This window comes from Sipha flava, unplaced genomic scaffold (assembly GCF_003268045.1).
Source record: "Sipha flava isolate LNK unplaced genomic scaffold, YSA_version1 233_pilon_pilon, whole genome shotgun sequence".
Lineage (NCBI taxonomy): Eukaryota > Metazoa > Arthropoda > Insecta > Hemiptera > Aphididae > Sipha > Sipha flava.
Genome location: NW_020272873.1, coordinates 21,031 through 42,328, shown reverse-complemented (window position 1 = coordinate 42,328; position 21,298 = coordinate 21,031). Strand labels below are relative to the sequence as shown.

Sequence of the window (21,298 nt, the reverse complement as noted above, 5' to 3'; positions counted from 1 at the left end):
TGCATACATAAACGATGTAGGTACATCATTATACACATTTACCGTACGTATATGATCTCTTTCAGCAAACACATACGATCCTATTCTTATAAGTATTAGCATATTTTCTTCTTTTTATGGTCTCAAAAAGTGTGTTAATTCTCTACGTTCTTCAAAGCTATAGTATACTCTGTAGTATATGCCCGAATTTGGTTCACGAGAACTTTATTCTACGCAACTTGAAACAAATCAAATTACTTAAATTATTCTTATCAGCGAAGTATTACGAAAAAAATATTTAACAAGAGTTTACGTTATACTAAAACCTCTATGCGAGCTTGCGACCGATCCAGGAGAGTTTTTATTTTTGTTGTCCCGTGTTCCTTTTCATATTTATACGTGAATTAAAATTCCTGATTTATAAATACTTATTTCAACCATCATAATGATGCCACAATACATAATATTTCGTTATAACCTTCCATGTAATAATTCTTAATATAATAATTTATAAATATTTATATACTTTTATTTAGATAAAAATAAATTTAAGACTTATTTACAGAAACTCGTATTTCTAAATTATAGTTGATGTGAGTAATAATATTTTCCAGTATACGACCATTCATGATTAATAATTGTCTTGGATTATGAGCATCGTATAGTGTGTCCGCATATAGCCTATATTAAAGATTAGCATAGAACAGTCATACATTAAGTTAATCTAAGATTAATATTATTTATTTATTTATTTCAGTTCCTAAATAGACACTAAAATACAATTAATAATTTATCTAATATATGAAGGTCCAAAACAGCTCTGAATCAAATGTTATTATAATTTTCATCGGACGATTAACATTATACTGTCCTATCGGACTAATATTACTTGTTATTGTTAACAAAAGAAAGAACGGATCAACAGTTGAAAAGTAATATCGAAAGTAGTATATAATCAGATTATACGGTGGAGATTTTTCTTAGACCTTAATATTTTATAACAGTATACGTCAAAAACAGTCAATTAAAAAATGGTAGTTAATTCTGGAAGAGGTGAAAATGAGTGAGTATATTTTAATAAAATTGTGTTAGGATTAATGTTGAATAAAATATCTTAATACATAATTATTTAGTCAGTTAAACTATTAATTGGTTTTGGTTCGTTTGGTATAATAAAATATCAACCGAGCATAACTCGAATAGAGAAAAAATAAAGATATTAAAGAAGAATATACTTAAGGATGATTTTACTTATAACATCATTTACATATATCATCCAATTTAAATAATTACGATGAGTCTAAAATATAATATTCAAACGTAATCTTACAAAGAGAATATAATAATATACTGACATAATTGAATAAATTAATATTCTAGAATTAATGATAAACGTCGTGCAAGGATTGATTATATTTTTTTAAAAATATAGTAAGCTACATATATACGATGTGTATACATTGTTTTTTGAGCTATAAAACAAAAATCAAAATATATAATAGTTGGGTTCACATTAAATTAATATACCATTGGTTTAAATATTAAACTTTAAATTGTATACATTTCTAACTAAAAAATATCATACATATGTGTAATCGTAATTTTGTTGAATTTTGAAAAAACATAAAATTCAATATTTGTGACCATGAATTTTTTATATTTTTTTTATGAAAATAAGAACAACATACCATGATATTTTGTATTACATTTAAAAATATTTTAACTCTTCAAAATTATTTAATAATCACTTTACGAAAATAAATCTAAGAAACTACGAAAATTTAAAATATAACTATAAATTTAAAAAAAAATGTTGATACCTACTTGTTTAAATAAGTTTCATAATTTAATATAAAACTATGAATAATTCAGCCAATTTAATAATTTCCAGTTGGCAGAAAAATAATAAACTTTGGTAAAATTATTATTTAAATACTAAACTATATATATTTTTAAATTAATTAAAAAATATAAGAATAAGCTTTATTAATTATTAAGATACATAAAAAAAATATTATTAGGTATTGAAATAAAATTAAAATATTTCATAAAATTAATATTAATTAATCTTAGCAAAAAGGAAACATTAAGTTACTGCTTTGTAGTAATTTGTGAAAAATTGCCAAACAACTTAAAATCGATAATATGATGTTCGACGGAGTCATGACGATACTGATAGTTTTACTAAGAATAGTGATAATTAAATATAATATTAAAATTAATAATTCATAATATTGAAAACTATATTTGAAATAAAAATTAGTTTTATCAGCTAAGGTTAAGTTAATCTTCGAGATCATCATGTCAAAAGTTACAAATAAAACTATATTGGTCCTTGTTATCATTAACTAATTAATGTGGGAAATAAAAGTAATTATTTCATGTAATATAACATAGCTTAGAAAAATATTATTCTAGGTTCCGTTTTATTTTTATTTTTAAATATTACATAATTAGATGATAAATTATTTATATAAAAAAGTTGTTTATTTCACATAAATTCAATCAAAGTAATACTCAGCACAAATTTACGAGGTTCAGTTTAACTTAACTTAAAGGTATCTACAATTATATTGGTGTAAGTCAGGTGAACCTATAATTCACAAATAACTGAATAAAAAAATGTGTAAAGAAAAGATATAGAATTTTATGCGAAAAATATGTGTGATACGTGAAAAATTACAAAAAATAAGAATCGAAAGATATACAAGTACAAATATCGTTGAATCTATTAATTTAGAAAAACTATTCTGAGTGGAGGAGAATGACAGCTTCAGCCTCTTAATGACTAAAAAAAATGTATAAATATAATCGTATACATATTCAGTTTATTATTTAGCAATCACAAAGGTGAAAACAACTCTAACAAAAAAAATAATATAAATTATATCACTGGATTTTAATTTATAACTAATTTAATAAAAACATGTTTTTGGTTTATGTTTCAAGTCCATACGACTAATATTCGTAAACAACAAAAAAGTAATAACTAATAACGTCTGATCGCAGTCCGTAAAAATATTGAGATAATTTAAAAAGTTTTTTGAAATATCAAAACTAATATTATAATATTAAATATGATTATTAAATATTTTTTTGACTTTCTAGTCAACCTTTATTGTTGAGTATAAGTAATAACTGGTGAATAATCTTGTATTCAATTTTCACGCCATAAGTATAATTTTTGAAGGTTTAGTACATTTTATAAAATAAATATTATAAATTCAGATTTTGGCTGAGATTTTTCTACATTTAAAGTTCAAATATTAATAAAAAAAAAATTAAGAAAAGTAATTTCGGAATTTTTTTTCTCTTTATATTAAAAAAAGTTTATTAAATATTCTATATTTTTGATTATAATTTTATCAATTTTCTTTTGAAAAAAATATGAGAAAACATGACAATTTCAAATTTCTATGATAAATAATGCAACAATTGTCAAGTTATATCGTAATTTTGTCAAAAGCCATTATCTTGAATATATTACCGTCTTTTGCAATTTTTTTCATTTTCTCTTAATTGTTTTGAAAATTGAAGATAAATTCCTTATATGACCGATTGCCTTTCACTAAACAAATTACAATGAATACCTATTAGAAAATAAAAAAAAGTTGATAGTCACTTGATCAAAACCATTTATAAGGACGGAAAAATAAAAAAACAATATATAATACATGTATTTTACATAAAAATGCATATTTTAGGATATGGGAATATTCAATACGTTAGAGAATATTTTATAAACATTTTTATTTTTGTAAATATTTTTTTCGATAAAAATAATTTTTATGATCTACTATTTGTTTGCACATCCATGCACGTATTACGTAACTACATCAACATTTCGATAATATCGATTAACAGATACAATATTCACAGTATTAGTTATTTTTATATCCTAGATTGTGAAAAAAATTAATCACTAGATATTAGGGGTAATCCACGTACGGTTAAATTTGAATTAAAATCGATTTTTTTTTTTTTCAAAAATTTTACTGTAAATTAAATTAATAATAAAATTTATTAATTGATAAATTTAAACCAAGTAATTAAAAAAAATAATTTTTTTTACTGAATATTGGAATAATATTTGTATATTTAAAGACATAAAACATTATAAATTTGGTATTTTTAAAAATATTTAAAGAATATATTGCCTTTTTTAAACGTCATAAAAACATAATATTTTAAGGATTTTAAGAGAATATTAATCTGATCTCTAGTTATATTATAAAAAATTAGGATTAGGATTTATTAAAAACGGTATGTTTTTTTTTTTTTTGTAACTCTTGGCTGATGATTTTGTCAGTACTTTCCACTAATTATTTCGTGATAAAATTGTGGTATTTTTATTTTTCATATTTTGAATAAATTCAGATCACGGACACAACTTGGATTAATGGGTATTAGTGATGGGAAAAATCCGGATTCGCTTAAGTTTGAAAACCCGGATTTCGGATTTGAAAACATTGAATTAATATTCTTTCAAGAACTATTTATAGTAAATACAAAATAATTAAAAATTCTCAAAATTTAATGATATTTTGATTTAATCTAATTAAGAATCTCATATATAAGTTTTCGTTTAATATTAAACATATAATTCGGATATCATAGAATACATTTTATTTATTATTAGTTGTACCTCTAAATATAATAGTACGTAAGACTTGAAGTGTTTACCAATTATTAAGATATCTTATTAAGACCACCATCATCCGAGATTTAGGTTTATTATTGCAAATTTCTGTATTCTAATCATATAACTCTCATTACACCACTTTTTAGTCGTTATTTTAATTCTCGGACAAAATGAAGTTGATCTAAATAAGATATCTTAATAAAAATCTTACGTACCACTGTTTTTGGAGATACAACTAATAATAACTAAAATGTATTTTATGATATCTGACATATATTTAATATTAAACAAAAACTTGTATATGAGATCCTTAATTAGGTTAGGTCAAAATATCATTTCATTTTGAGAATGTTTAATTATTTTGTATTTACTATAAATAATTCTTGAAAGAATACTAATTCAATGTTTTCAAATTCGAAATCCATATTCAATGCAAAATCTGGATTTTAGAATCCGAAATCCGGGTTTGCAGTATAATACGGATTTTGGATTTTGAACTTTAAAAATCCGAATTTTCGAACTTTAGCGAATCCGAATTTTTCCCATCACTACTAGGTATATCACCATATGCGATCAAAATGCAAAAATTGGAAAAAATTATAATTAAATAATATTATTAGATATTAAACGGTATTAAAGATAACTTAAGTTTCATCATGGCACTGCTACTAAATCAGTACCTATAGTTTGGTACAAAATTGGTTTTTTTTTTTGTTGACATCGATAAGACGACAGATTTTGCTTTTAACCCAAGAACAAATGATTAGTTCACTAATATTACTTTGTTTATCGTACAGTTGCTCTCGATCATTGTCAAGACGAAAATTCACCGACCGAATGTGAGGCGGCTATCAAAGTATCCCCGGATGACCCGGTTTACGGAAAATATAACTTAACCATTTTGAAATTCATGCGATTGGTCACTTCGGCTAACTATAGTTGTCCCTTAATACCTAACACTATAGTATGATTTTTATATCAGTTCTTCACTAGAATATGCACTTTTAGATATTTTCATGTCTTCTTACTTTTTTTTTGTTATAGCTTAATCAAAACACGCATTACATAGATGCATCAAATGTATATGGTTCTGACAGTAAATTGGCAAAATATTTGCGTTTCTTTAAAAAAGGAAAATTGCTTAATCAAATGATAAGAAAAGAAGAGTATTGTCCACAAGATCTGAGTAAAATTTTTAAAAATGGAAACCATACCCAAATGTCGATTGCGTTTTTAGCAGGTAACCAAATTCGCATAAATCAATTAACATTTATTATTGTATTATATCACTTGTTGCTACTAAGAAATTCTTAAGATTAAAGCGTAATTTTTCATAATTAATAATCCATTTTATTTTACAATTTCATAATTTATTAATTTTTTATTTAGACATTTTGGCAGCAATGAAGTATCTTCTTTAAATTATAGCAGAATAAGGTGTGAGATTATTAGATTATTTTTATTGTTACTGGGTTTTGAAAGAAGAATATTACTTTATTGATTATATTGACTGTCAACTATTGTGTTTGGATAATATATAGACATATTTTTTTTTTTCTAAAATCAAATCGGTTTAAAACGGCTATGTGTATGCAACGTAATACTTGACAGGTAAATTTTAACATATTTACTTTATTAAAAAATTAATGAGTTAATAAACTCTTCGTCTTTGTAACGATAAAACATTTAGTGACTTTGAAACTCAAGTAAACACATTGTAACAGGATTTACTTTATCTAACGCCATTTAAACATATTAAAAAATTATAAGGCAAATATTAATTTTTATCAAGTGCTCTTTACAAAAAAAAAAAATCTCTGCTATGTTAAATTATTCACTTTTGTCCGACTATGTTTTTAAAGTTATTTTACTAATCTATTTTATTTGTAAAATATAAAACCTAATTATTTTCTTATATTTATATTATTGTCTACCATAATTTATTTACCTATTATTATCATTAGTATAATAATTATACCTATTATTTCCTATTTATCAATAGTTTTATAAAATATTGTCAGTACGTCAGTAATGCGCTATTGCTCATTACATTTTAAAACATATGAATAAATAAATTACAAACCATTAATTTACAATCCATATATCATATTATGTAGTACTATAATATGAACCTAAAATGCATTTTGTTAATTCAGGAGACGTAAATGTAAACCAAAATCTAGCTATTGCGTTGTTTCAAAATTTATTTCTAAGATTCCACAACCATATTGTTGACAAGCTGCTAGATAATCATCCTTCGTGGACAGATGAGACGGCCTATCAAGAAACCCGTAGAATCATCGGCGCTGTTATTCAGATAATAACCTACGATCATTTTATGCCAATTATATTAGGTAAGCTAAATAAATCGCGTAGTATCATTGTATAGATGGTTCATAATATGAACTCGTATCGATTTCAGGTGAACAGTATATAAAAGAATACGGATTGAATAGAAAAACGAACTATGATTCAACGATTTCCGTCGCTGTGGCTCAAGAAATGACTCATGGTGCGTTTCGCCTGATTCATAACATGATTCCTGCTAGATTTAAGTACGTTCAAAACAGTTGTAATGTTTATAAACTTGAACGTTACACCGTTTTTATTGAAAATATCAAAATTTTTTTATATCATTTGATTTCAAAAATATATTATTATTAGTAGTGATAATCGTAATCGTTGGTGATTTCTTGATAGTCATTTTATTAACGATTCGATGAAAATACTTCAACTTTTAAGGTTATTTACGAAAAAAATCAAAATATCTTTTTATCATAATATTTAATTATGTTGTTGCGTATCACGTCATAAGTGTTCTGTCAAAGCAATTGACGTGCGATCCAAATAAAGATAAATGCGTCATTCTCTGGTGATGGGCTTTTTGTTCATAATATATTTCTATAATGCATAGCTTTGTAAATACTAGCTAAATGAGTTTATTATTTCGAAAAAGATCTACCATGATCTGCTCTTAAGCTTTTATCCGTAATTTGGAGGTTTTTCGATATTTTATCATTATGATGAGTTATTATGGTTAGTATGATGGTCGATTTTATACTACTGACTAAATGTTCGTGGTCCGCAATAATTGAATAACTTAATGAATATTTGGTGATGTTAATAAGATGTGTAAGTTTAAAATAGATAACTCAACCTGCAACCGCAACATATTAGTTCTAAAAAATTTTATTACACAAAACACAATACATGCATAGAAATAATGATTTATACTTTTTCGAATATAATTAGAAAAAATATAATACTAGATTCAGGTTAAGGGGCTAGTGTAATAATTGATGATTTTGGATAAACTGTTTTTTTTACGAAACTAATATTTGATGATTATTGTTGATATTTTTTAGTTACATGTCTAGTAATTACACTGTTTATGAAGTCGAAAAACCTTCCGATTCATTTTTGAGACCAGATTCCATGATTGGTAATGTCGATGGGTTCCTTAGAGGCTTATTGAAAACTCCTGGACGTGAATCCCGACCAGTTTACAATGATCTTGTAATTACTAGTCAATTTTCAAACTTATATTCCTATTAAATTACATTAATTTTTTTTCTGTTTGCAGATATCAAATATTGTAATAAAAACTCCATTAGTCAATACTACCGGATTCGACTTGCTTTCTTTCGACATACAACGCGGTCGGGATGTCGGTCTCCCTCCATATACTAAACTAAGAACAATTTGTGGGATAACAGAATCAAAATCGTTTGATGATTTATCAGATCTTATACCATTAGATGTAAGTATAGCGCATTAGTACCTAAACGTTTTCCATAGTTATTATTGTTATCATTACAATATAAGAATTATAACATGTAATTTATTTTTCCATAGAAAATTGTGCAGTTGATGATATCGATTTTTTCATTGGAGTCTTATTGGAAAATAAAATTAACGGTTCTATGGTCGGTCCAACGGGTAGTTGTATAATCGCTGATAGTTTTCGTCGAATAAGAAATGGTGACAGGTTTTTTTATGATGTTCAAGGACAACCCGGAAGTTTTACTTCAGGTCTGTAAAATAAAATAAAATTACCATAATGAAGAGAATTTGATGAAATTTGATGTAAATCTTATTTTTTATTTTCCACTTACTACCAAAGAATTAAAAAAAACAATATTTAAATTTTCGGTAACTATTCTAAATGATTTTGAATTGTTATAAGAACTAACCAAGATTTAATAACATAAAGTTTTAGTTAGAAATTATGAAGTTATTATTTTTATTATTGATAATTTTAGAACTTTTTACTATTGTATTATGTTATAATATCATAATAACAAGTGTTTTCAAAGATCCATTTGAACATCAAATTCCGTTATAATTATTACTAATTTTAAATATTTTGTTTTTCAGATCAGATAAGTTCGTTGAAAAAAATAACGCTTAGTCATTTGATTTGTGCGACATCGAATGTAGATCACGTTCAAATGGATACATTTAGCTTAATCGATCATATGTAAGTAAATACGCAATTTTTAAATTTTTATTTGTATATTAATTAAACGTGATTATATATTTTTAGACGATTGATGAAACTCAAGTCAAACTGCACAACGTACAAAATTGACTTGAGTGCGTGGTGAATAATTAAAACAAAACGATAAAACAATATCACTATAAATAGTTATTATCTATGCAGTAAGAATGCTTAAGGTCTGCATATGAAAATTTATTAGTAATCTAAAAAGAATATGAAAAGCAAGATCAATCAAATTATGTATAACAAACAGCTAATATTTTTGATGTACTAATTTAAAATTTTCGATATATTATAAATTAACTTCGTGTATAGTTTATTTATATAATTTTATTTTTAAATAAATGCAATTATTATTTTGTCATGATATAATCAGTACGACATGGTCGTTATTAGATTAGTAAATTGCTAGTCGTCTGCGATGATAGTTACGTTGTTAATCTGACAAATAAAAATACATTTTCTAAATAAAGCCTATTACAATTTTAAACCTTTTTTATTTGATCACATTTAAATACTGTATATTTGAACTCTTATATAGCCAGGGAAAGTTTTGGGTAACCTAAACCCACTCTTCTTTGCTTTTTTTATTTTTTTTTTAAGATACGTAGTGGATAGTAGTGGATATCAGTTGCGTTTAAATTCTAAATATTTAGTAGAGTGAAAATGATTTAAAAATACCACATAATCTAAATACCTCTCATTCTTTTAACGGAGTTTTATTAGAATATGTGTTATTTCAAATATCCTTACAAAATTAATCAAATTTCATTGAAAATTACGTCATCTTAAGAAAAAATGTATGGGTATATAGTAAATATTGAGGACTATACAAATACTAGAATACAATTCGTATTTTTACAGTTGCGAAAAATTAGGGAAAAATGTTCGACAATATTTCTCAATCATTTGGAAAACCGTCAAAACTATGGGAAAATGTAATATAAATGTAATATAATTAATAATATAACGTGTAACAGGAATGAAATAAAAATAGGTTAAAAATATTACATGTCCATATGATTTGTGTATTAACTAGAAACTAGTATATTAAACTTTGTAGACGCCATGGCATTAATATAGATCTATTTTTATCAACATATATGTTATCATGTATAACATATTCATAAACTTTGAAAAAATCAATTAAATCAATAAAATAATGAAATTAAATCAATTTAACAAAAAAAGAAAAAAAATCATTGAATCATATTATTAAAGAGTTCAACGATTTAATGTGATTTTTGACATTGCTTACCCCCACGAGAGAATCAATGTCAGAATTAAAACTGAAAAGTTTAAGCCTTAAATAACTTTCAAAATTCAGTTTATTCCTATATTTATTTTTAAAGTAGAAAAATAGCGTTCACACAGACACACAGATTGTCGAAATATACCCCAACAAGTTTCTGCTTGTTAAATACTTATTGCCTAGCAAATGCAATTTTAGGGATTGCTGGATAGTCTTGCCGAATATTTAACCAAAATGGTGATAATGGAGTAATTTAAAAAAAAAACGGTTTTAGAGTCTGATATATGATAATTCAATCAACAAATCTTCTTCAGTTGCTGATATTTAATATTTTAAAAATATACGTTAATAATATTAATATTATATTGTTCACAGCCCAGTATCACCCTGCTTGCAGCCTACAAGTGCTAAGGGATTTATTTATACGTGTATATATGTATGATATAAAGGTGGTTGCATAATATACAATATTTAATGATGTAGTTTTTCTGCTTCATACTCTAAAATATTATACGAATATAATAACACCAACATTAATAATTTCACTATTATTTGATTAAAGCTGCTGTTTCTTTGTAGTAAAATTAAATTAGTTTTAATAAATTGAAACTAAAAATCCAAGCGAGGCTTATTAACTAATTTAACTGTAAAATCTTGTGATGGTTTTTCGAGTTCCAACATAACAATGGTGTTTAATCCAGGAACTAAAAATGGTGCTGGCACATAAAGTGTAATTTGTGGGCCGACTTCTGGCCAATATCTTCCAATTTGTATGCCATTGATGAATGCAATGCCCTAAAAAAAAATACATTCAACTTAATTTAACTAGGTAATTTGAAAATTTCAAATGGTTTTAATTTAATAGCTTGTAATAAAGTGTACAGTTTAAATTAGATCATTTCAAACCAAGTTGGAAAATTTTAAGTGATTTACATTAAAACCGTTATAGATAGCGAATATACTATCTGAGAAAACAAACCGTATGTATGGTAAAAAATAAAATAAAAATAAAAGTAAATATATAAATATCTAAGGAACTTAGAATATTTAATAAATGCAATTATAACACAAACTTTTGACCATCCAGTTGTATCCAAATATGTGTCTAAAGGTTCAGGGTAACTATTATTTTGTGGTATAGTGAAAACTCCTCTGTAAAATGCAGGTGCACTCACGCCAGGCTGCAATATTTGAGATTCCAACCATGATGTATCATTCAATGGATATCCAAACATAACCCATGGACCTAGGGTATGATTTCCAAGGGTCACATTCGACAAAATTCCCTAAAAACAATACGTTAAAAAATGCATTCCATTTAAATCGTTTAAACCTACCTTTCTATCTTTTAAAAACTTGAGGTTATTAATTCTGCCTTGATTTTCAACTAGAATGCTTAGTTTCTGACTACAGTTAGTTGTAGGCATTTCCAACATAGTATCTCCATTGGATCGGCTCAAAGTTCCTATTTTCGTCTGCAAGAGTATCAAAAGTTTATCAACGGAGTTTTTATTACAATTACATTTTTAATTTTTATTTAAAGCCTAGTTAGGCCGTAGAAATATGTAACTTGTAGTTTTATATTATTTCAATGAACACGCACATAGTTTAAAAAAATAATCGCTCGATCATGAAGAACCTCGATGACTAGTGGTAAGTGGGTTAATCGTTCGACTGGAGGCAAATTAGTTTCGTATAACACTAGCCCATAATTTAAATCCATATCTTCAAAGCTTAATGGTATTTCGTTTTTAATAGGTTTTAGCCGTCTTGAAGTTTGATCTAATAGACTTATCACTGGTGATAAATTCACTGTTCCATAATTTCCTTTTGGAGCCCGTTTAGGCGTCGAAGTGGTTGGGTAATTCTAAACAAAAAATCATACTTATAAACAGTGTTAGGAATAGATAATGCAAAACTTATCTAGATAAAGATAGTAGATAAAAAAAAAAATGATATTTTCAAAAAATGTTATTTTTTGGTCAATATTTCATATTCTAATAATATCTATGAAGACTCAATTATAATCATTACTATCAATAGGTATCTAGGTGTTTAATGTTTATTGCAGTAATGTAGTATTTATTGTATTATTAAAAAGTATTTATATATAATGTACAATATGATATATAGTTACAATTTGATTAATCACTAAAATGTTACATAAAAAAAAAATAAATAAAAAATTGCTCTGTATGTATCAGGATGAATACAAAATACATAAAAAATTATTTTAAGTTGACAATATTGTTTTCCATATAATATTAATTTGATGATTTTCATTATTCTATAAGTAGTTACGACTTTACGGGTTCCAAGAGTGAAGTAATGACTATTCAGCGTATGAGTAACATTTGTATATTAAAATCAAATACCTACTATATTTGGAACTTCCGTGGAAAAATAAGAAATTTTGTTTAAAAATACCAAAAATATTTTCCCGACATGAAAATACAAACAAAATGTCATACCAAGAAATAATAATTATTTGTTAATAATACATGAATTATGATTATGAATACAAAATCTATATGTATAAAAGAAAGTCAGATTAGTTATAGAATTTATAATTAAAGAACGGCTGGACTAATTTTGATGATCTCTGATTTGTTGGAATCGTCTCCATACAAGAATAAAAATAACTCTAATCTTGGCAAGAATACAGACAATTATCTAGATAAGTAATTAGATAACTTAGCATTATTTATCTAGATAAGATAAAAGATGACAAAAAATCTATCTAGATAATTTATCTAAATAAGTCCCAACACTGCTTATAAGACATATGATTAATTAGTTTATTATTTTTTTTTTTTTTTATTTAAGTTATAATTTTCTTATTAGTAATGGACCTTTCATTGTATAATAGATTATGTTCCGTATATTTATAGAATTTTAATATTTTTTTCAACTTTAGGTACTGGCAAAGAATATTTTATAACTATAAAATGATAAGTTATTATTTATGACCAGTTAAAAAGTGGTTATAGAACATAATATTATCAAATTGATAACGTTAGTTTGTGTATTTTATTTGATTTTAAATTATTTAATTACCGCTTCTTTAAGAGTCTGTTTAATATGTAAATATTTTTCAGTCGGATCACCTGCTTCGTCAAGAGGAGCCGTAAAATCATACGAAGTCAATTGAGGCAAGTAACCCGCTCTCTCTAAATCCAATATATTATTTGTACTACTAGCTCCTGTTTTTAATCCAAAATTGGTTCCGCCGTGGAACATGAGTAAGTTGAACGATGCATTAATTGAGAAAAAATATTTCAATCCTTTTATTATGTCTGTTGAATATACAGGTGATCGTGATATATTCCAATATGCCACCGAACCCGTGTAAAACTCAGAACAGACTAAAGGCCCATTCCTCTGTACCTGTCTCAAAATCTTGAAACACTCGGTAACTATAAATACATAGATTAATGATTACGTCAAATCTGTGGACGAAATAGATTATATTTCCAAATATTTACACTAGATTTATGAACATAACTTATTTAATCATTATTGTATAATCGTAACAGAATAACTGTAAACAGATTTTAGCAATTATTTAAATAACAAATTATCAATTATAATTTACTTACCATTAGCCGTTGGCAAGAAATCGACTGTAGAGAGTACATTTGGTATATGGCCACATTGCATTGCAGACAGTTCACATTGATCAGTGGTGAAGAAGACAGCGTTATCGCCAAAATAATATTCTGTCAAATTCTTAAGCCATAATATGTAATTTTTATCGCAATATCCTAAATCATTGACTCCATATTCGTTTTCTATCTAAGGAAATATATTATGCTGTATACGTTTTGTGTTGACATGATCAAGTAAATATACGAAAAGTAAATATAGTAAATATAGTATATATAGTAAATATTCTCGTATAAATATATTTTTCTTTCTTTTCTCAGCTTACCGGTCCATTTAGGACCATTGCTGCCTTTAACAGATCTCTCCATATCTCTCTATTGTAAGTTAACTCATATATCACGTTCTCGTCTATGGCTTTCAAATATATATAATCAATTTCATTTTTATTTGACTTTTTTTTTTTTTAATATTTTTAAACCATAAGAACAAAAACAATTTTAAGCAATAATATTTTGTGCATTAAATTATTAATATCCGAGTAAAACTTTATACTAAAGTTATAATTTCGGTAATAATAGTTTTAATAATTATTATTATAACAACATAATTTGTTATATTATCTTACTCACTTGTACCATGATAATGTTACCTCCATTTCCATACAAAAAAGGTACTATTTTTGGCATTAATACAGAAAACCATCGTTCTACATACTTTGTATAGTCTGAAAATATAGATTTTTCTATTTATGAATATTTATGAGTACTATTACTGTAGTATTACTTGAGTCTGAAGATCTCAGGTGTATATTATGGTCTTTTAATAACCAATATGGAAGACCACCCTGCAATAATGTAAATATTTAAAGATTACTATAAAAATAGTTTGAACATAAGTCGCAGTGGTCGCGAATAAATAGCTATTGAAATAATTTAGCGTCTGTGCCATTTTTACAATTGTTATGTTTATTTTAAGGAAATTGATAGTATATGATCACAGTTAATTTTATTTGGCTGTTACCATAATGTATAAAATGGTTCGGAAGTCGATACCCCGATATTAAATTTTTGCTATGGCGACTTGATCATAAAAAAGGCTTAATTAATTAATAATTTGTTTCTTCGTGTAAAAATTATCAACTTCATTATATTATTTCTAAAAAAGGTTTTCTTTAATAATATGAAACTATTTAAATAATAATCAGTACACGCAATGTTTCTTAAGCCACAACATACATTTATAAGGGTAGTGCTTAATAAAGACTACAGTTATTCAACCGAAAAAAACTATTTAAAAATTAATCTATTATAAACTTATAATGTAAAATAAGTAGAATAGGTGTACATAAAAAATAAAAATAGAAACATAATCGTATATGAACAGTAATAATGTATTAATTAATAATTTGATGTAATATATTTAATGTACTCACGAAATCTCTTTCGGATGCAATGAACGGCCCGGGTCTGATAAGTACTAACATATCTTCTTCTTTCAATATCGTTAAAAAATGCTCAAAGTCAGCTTGCCCGTCAAAATCGTAAATACCTGAATATGGTTCGTGAAAACTCCATTCAATGTAACTAAAAAAATAAATAATAATTAACCCCGGAGAAGTGTCGTTGACTTTTTGACCTAAGCTATTTTTGATTAAACAATTTTTTTTTTTTTTTTAAGGCTTATTCTAGGCCATTCAGGTCCATTGCCACTTTTGCTATCTCCCTTCATGCATCTCTATGTTCTGCCAGTTCTTCGTTTGTAACTCCCAGTATCCTGAGATCATCCTCGACTCGGTTCTTCCACCGTTGTCTAGGCCTTCCCCTCAGCCGAATTTTGTTTGGTTTCTATTTTGTGATGGCCTATATGGTATCGGTTGGTCTACTGTTCTCCAGACGTGTCCAGCCTATCTTATTTCCTGGATCCTGAGTATGGTCGCTATATTGGGCTCATTAAATAAACTATTGAGTTCTCTGTTTGATCTTATTTCACATCCGTCTTCTTTATTTCTCTTTGGTCCAAATATTCTGCGCAGGATTTTCCTTTCAAAAATCATTAATTTATTTTCGTCAGATTTAGTAGACGCCCATACTCCATAAACATACAGTACAATTGGTTTTACGAGGGTTTTATAACAATCTTATTTTTTTTCTTGATAATTTTTTAGATTTAAATAATTGTATTTGTGAATAATAGCATTTGTTGCCTGCTGTGATTATTCTATATATTTATTTGTGGCTATCTGCTTGCGAATTTATATCTACTCCTAGGTATTTAAAGTTCTAAACTCTTTCAAATGACATGTCTTTTACTGTTATAACGTTTTGTGGATGTTCTCTCCTAGATACAATCATGAATTTGGTTTTTTTTTTTTATTAATGGTAAGTCCAATTTTTCTCACTTCTTTACTTAAAATTTCAGTTGTTCTCTTTAGTCTGTCCTCTGTTTCTGCTATTACAACTATGTCATCTGCATATGCGGCCAATGCTATCTGTTTTCCTTATCCTATATCCATATTTTGTGGTTGGCTTTGTAATATTCTTCTAACTACTGATTCCAACGCAATATTAAATAAGCCCGGAGACAGAGCATAAACCTGTCTTACTCCTGTATTTATTGTAAACTCCTCTGATATTACTGAGTTGAACTTCACTTTGCACCTTGAGTTTATCATACATGCTTTAACAATCCTAAAAAGTTAAGCTGGTATTCCTAGTTGGATCATTTCATTCCATAACGTATCTCTTACTGTCGAGTCGTAGGCTTGTTTAAAGTCCACAAATAGTAAGTACACATTGTTGTCAAATTCATGAATCTTTTCCGTTATATGCTTGATAATGTGTGTTTGGTCAGTGGTAGATTTTCCAGCTGTAAAACCGGCTTGATATTCTCCTACTATCTCTTTAACATACGGTTTTAGTCTATTTAAAATTATGTTCGAGAGAACTTAATATGATGTGTTAAGTAAGGATATAGACCTATAGTTTTTACAATTCATTACATATCCTTTTTTATATATTGAACAATTTAGTTATTAAAATTAACATTTTAGTTATTGAAAAAGTGGTTCAATAATTATAAGTATTTTACTCACGTCGAAACAGTATTCAGACCCGCAGCTTTCATTTTGCGAATTCTATCACGCCAATATGATCTGGGCACTCGGAAGTAATGCAATGATCCTGAGACGTATTGAAATACTTTGCCGTCTTTGATGAACTCATTGTTTTCGTAGTCGATATAAAATCTTCTTTCACCGCTCTAGAATAATTTGAATAGGTAATAATTATTTTTTCTTAAACACATTTGAAATTATTTTAAACCTACAGCATTTTTATCCATAATTAACTGAATTTATGTCAATGTGTGAAGTAATTAAAAAATTCAAATCACAATATTTATATCCTTTTCTTAGGAGTGATAATATTAAATTATATATGATTTTCCTAAAATGTGTGCATCCTATCATTTGTTTCGGAATATATTTACTGAATATTTGGCTAATTGGCAGTATAATATTATATAAATAACAAATATAGGTACTATGAAAAAAAAAAACACGATTAAATATTTTAATAAAATGATTAAATTCAAATACAAGTGACATCTGTGTAGGCGCCCAAAATTTCACGGTTTTAAACGTATTTTAAACAAGCTTGGGCATAAACGAGTTAATGAGTTAAAAGTTAAGTTAATACAACTTATTAACTTAACTTATTTAATTACTGATAAATTAACTTAACTTATTAATTTAACTCATTTCCTTACAAATTAACGTAAAATTAACGTATTATTTTTTCATTTATCCCTATTGAGTTAATTTTGATTTTCAAGACCAGAAATATATTTTTGTAAAATACCGCATTTGATAACAAGTTCATGGAATTTGAAAAAATATAAAAATAAAAATTTCGAAGAATTTTTAGATGAGACTCTAACCGGTATTAAATATTAATTGAGGTTCCACGGATCCCGGGAAAAGGATTTTATAAAACTATAAAAAGTATATGCAAGGTATGATTTAATTATTATATTATTATTTTATTATAATAAATACAAATTAAGAGGTATTTAGAACTTTTTGAACCTTTTTTTTCTTCTAGAGGCTTCTCGACCCCCCTCCCCTTATTCAAAAATTCCAATCAATTAATAAATAATAATAATAATTTATTATGAAGGTACTACAAAAACAAAAATTACTTTTTAGTTAACAATATAAAAATATTTGTATACAAAATATATAACCATTAACAAACAAAAAGGACAAAGCAATAATTCTGCAGAGACATTCGAAATATATTATAAAATAAATGTTTATTATCCTTTTCTTGACTATGTAATAAGCGAATTAGCAGCCAGATTTTATAACCATCAAGAAAAGATTGGAAAGCTTCATATCTTACTGCCAACATTTACGAAAAATAAGAATGATGCTAAAAAAAAATTGACAGAAATCCATAAGATATATCTCCTAAATGAAAAACTTGAAAATTTGTTGAGTGACAATCAATTATGGACTCAGAAGTCGAAAGAAATAAGTGATGACTTAAATTAGTTAAATGCAATCAAAACATTGGAAAAATGTGATTAACTATTTTTTTCTCACATTTATACTCTTTTTAAAATGTTTGCTACTCTTCCTGTGTCTATTGCATGAGCGGAACGTTCCTTTATAGGTTAAAACGCTTAAAGACGTATTTACGAAAAACCGTTGGTGAAGAGCGACTTACTGGACAAAAATGTATAAAAACGTAATTGTTGTTATGAGAATTTTATTGAACAATATTTTAGTTAATTACCATGCTTTAAACATACTACGAATGATTTAAATAAGAAATAAAGTATTATTTACATAATTAAAGCATAAATAAAGAAGAAAAAAATGTTGGAAAATATTTGATATTTTTTTTAATAATTATATTTTTGTTAAAATTAATTATAAAATGATTGGGAAAAAAATCTTAACAGTTTAATTATAACATTAATTACAGTACATTGTAACTCTGCAAAAATTTGGAACAAACATATTTAAACTGAATCAATACATTTCATTTGAAGCTAAATTATGTAATTTTAAACGAATATTGTGCTAGTAAAATATTACTCAAAATAATAGATCATTAATAGGATTTAGTATATACCCAGTCTTGTAAAGAAGACTAAATATACATTAAATATACATTCCATTAGAACACTATTCAATAAAGGCGTATTATATTAAAAATTACATTTTTTATAAAAGAATTATCATGCAAAGTTAAATTCTTTGTTAGGCTATTAGAAAAATAATTCAAAATTTAATATTCTACAGAGTTATTGATTATTTTATTGTTAGATAAATTAGAAAAAAAATTATTTAATACATAATCAGATTGCTCTTTATTATAATTCACTTCTGTTGTACAATCACCTTCCACTTTGGCAGAAAACTTGAAAAATCCATTACCTCCTTATTAAACTGATAAATAGCGAGGTCTCCTAATTTTTTATCCAATCAGTTTTAAAGAGAGGGTGAGTTATGACAGCATAAATTATCACCATTTAACGAATTTTTCATGTTGATACTATATTTTATGTTACTAATAACCATTTATCAGGGTTATAATTTATTTATGAAAACAGATAATTTTTTTTTTTCGAATTAAGTATTGAAATACTCGTATAAAATAAAAATATTAAAAAAACATACTCAGAATACGTATTTGAATGTGTTTCGAATATTAATGGAATACAAAATAATTAATAAAAAACTTTTATTCGAATGCTCCATAAGACTGTAAATACCCGTAATCTAAGCATGAAAATTTAATAAAAATAGTTGAGAAATAATTATTAATATATATAAATAATTTATAAATTATATTTAGTTTAATACCACAGCACGTTAACCACTGGCGTATACACGTGTGTTTGTAGCATTGTCGATTTACGGAAGATTACACCCGTAGTAATTATTTGAATAACACAACATCTGATCAATAAGATCTATGAAGTTATAAGAAGCTATATGAATTAACGGAGTTTAAAAGTAAGTAATACACACCTTTATGGTCTCAGCGTTGTCTTTTTGATTTTCTTTCTCGTTCAAAGTGCATAAAAGATAAAATATAGCACCAACTACCAGTATACCAACTATAACTACTCCATAGTGCTTCTTGAAGAAATGTATATTCCACTTTTTATCCACATTTTTTTTTTTTTAATAATGAACTGAAAACAGATAACACATTTTTCACTTTTTCACTTTTATAAAATCATATCCTATTTTAATTTAGATAATTAATTGTGAATTCTAGTAACTATGATGGATATCTCACATAGTTATAGCATGTAATAATACTTCATTTTTTGTTATTAATTTATTAAATTTTATGTCAAAAAAAATAATGTTATAAGTCGTATTGAGCAAACTATAATGTGAAAAGGTTTTACTTACTCATTTTCGTTATTTTGACTCGTAAAGATCATTTTATGACAGTCTCGTGTTAATAATGGTTTGTGAAAATAAAAAAATTAAAATAGTCAACTAATACGCGAAGTAAATATTACGTTAAACATTTATAAAACAAATATTAACTTGATTTACATTGTCTTAAGTGTAATTTTAACATTCTAAAAGAAAATACTGTTGTTTGATTTTGTCCATACGGAATCGATCAAAAGTGGTGACTCTGCAAATTGTTCTTTTGCGAAGAATTCTGCAATCAGAAATACATAAAATATTACATTTTATAATTTTAATAATATGAATTTAGAATATATTAGACGTAGAGCGTTAAAGAATAAGATACTACGGTAATGGTGGTAACAACATCAGTCAAATTACATTTTACATACCTAGTATGTTTCTTTAACTATGTAAAGCGGTAATTTATGCTTCTTTTAACTCTATATTTATTTGTTTTATTAGCTTACGCTATTGATAAGAATGAGTTAAATAGCGGTTCGGTTTAATTACAATATTTGTTTATCTAACAGAATGCGTGTCGTAACATCACGGCTGACCGAGTTCAACTGATATTCCTAAATCATCGGGTTGTGTTAACATAGAACAATGCGAGCAAAATTTAAAGTTACAAATTAATTAGAATCGTTAAACGTTAACGATTACGAAATAATTGAACGTATACAATTACTATTCAAAACGAATATGTTTTATGGTATCAAGAATGTATGAGTTATAATATCACCGAATGGTGAAACTTACACAACGACCGAAAGAATGTTCTATGGGTCTACTGTTTGGTGTTGTGACGAGGTGCGTGCATGTGTTTAAATCCGCGCCCAGTGCGATTATTACAACCGGTCCGACGAACGTCCG

At 26.1% G+C, this 21,298-nt stretch overlaps 1 protein-coding gene and 1 pseudogene across 1 annotated transcript; one reads left to right on the top strand and one right to left on the bottom strand.

Annotated features, from left to right (window-relative positions):
• The first annotated feature begins 742 nt into the window (after window positions 1-742).
• Window positions 743-8,570, top strand: LOC112683717 (annotated as a pseudogene).
• Window positions 8,571-10,942: 2,372 nt separating this feature from the next.
• Window positions 10,943-20,167, bottom strand: LOC112683715 (beta-galactosidase-like; the record flags this gene model as incomplete). The annotated part of the gene is made up of 11 exons (XM_025554863.1): window positions 10,943-11,169; window positions 11,448-11,660; window positions 11,712-11,849; window positions 11,978-12,241; window positions 13,432-13,790; window positions 13,974-14,169; window positions 14,610-14,704; window positions 14,764-14,824; window positions 15,413-15,563; window positions 17,072-17,238; window positions 20,021-20,167. Coding segments are annotated over 11 exons (1,977 nt in total), but the record flags the coding sequence as incomplete, so codon positions are not given.
• Window positions 20,168-21,298: the final 1,131 nt, after the last annotated feature.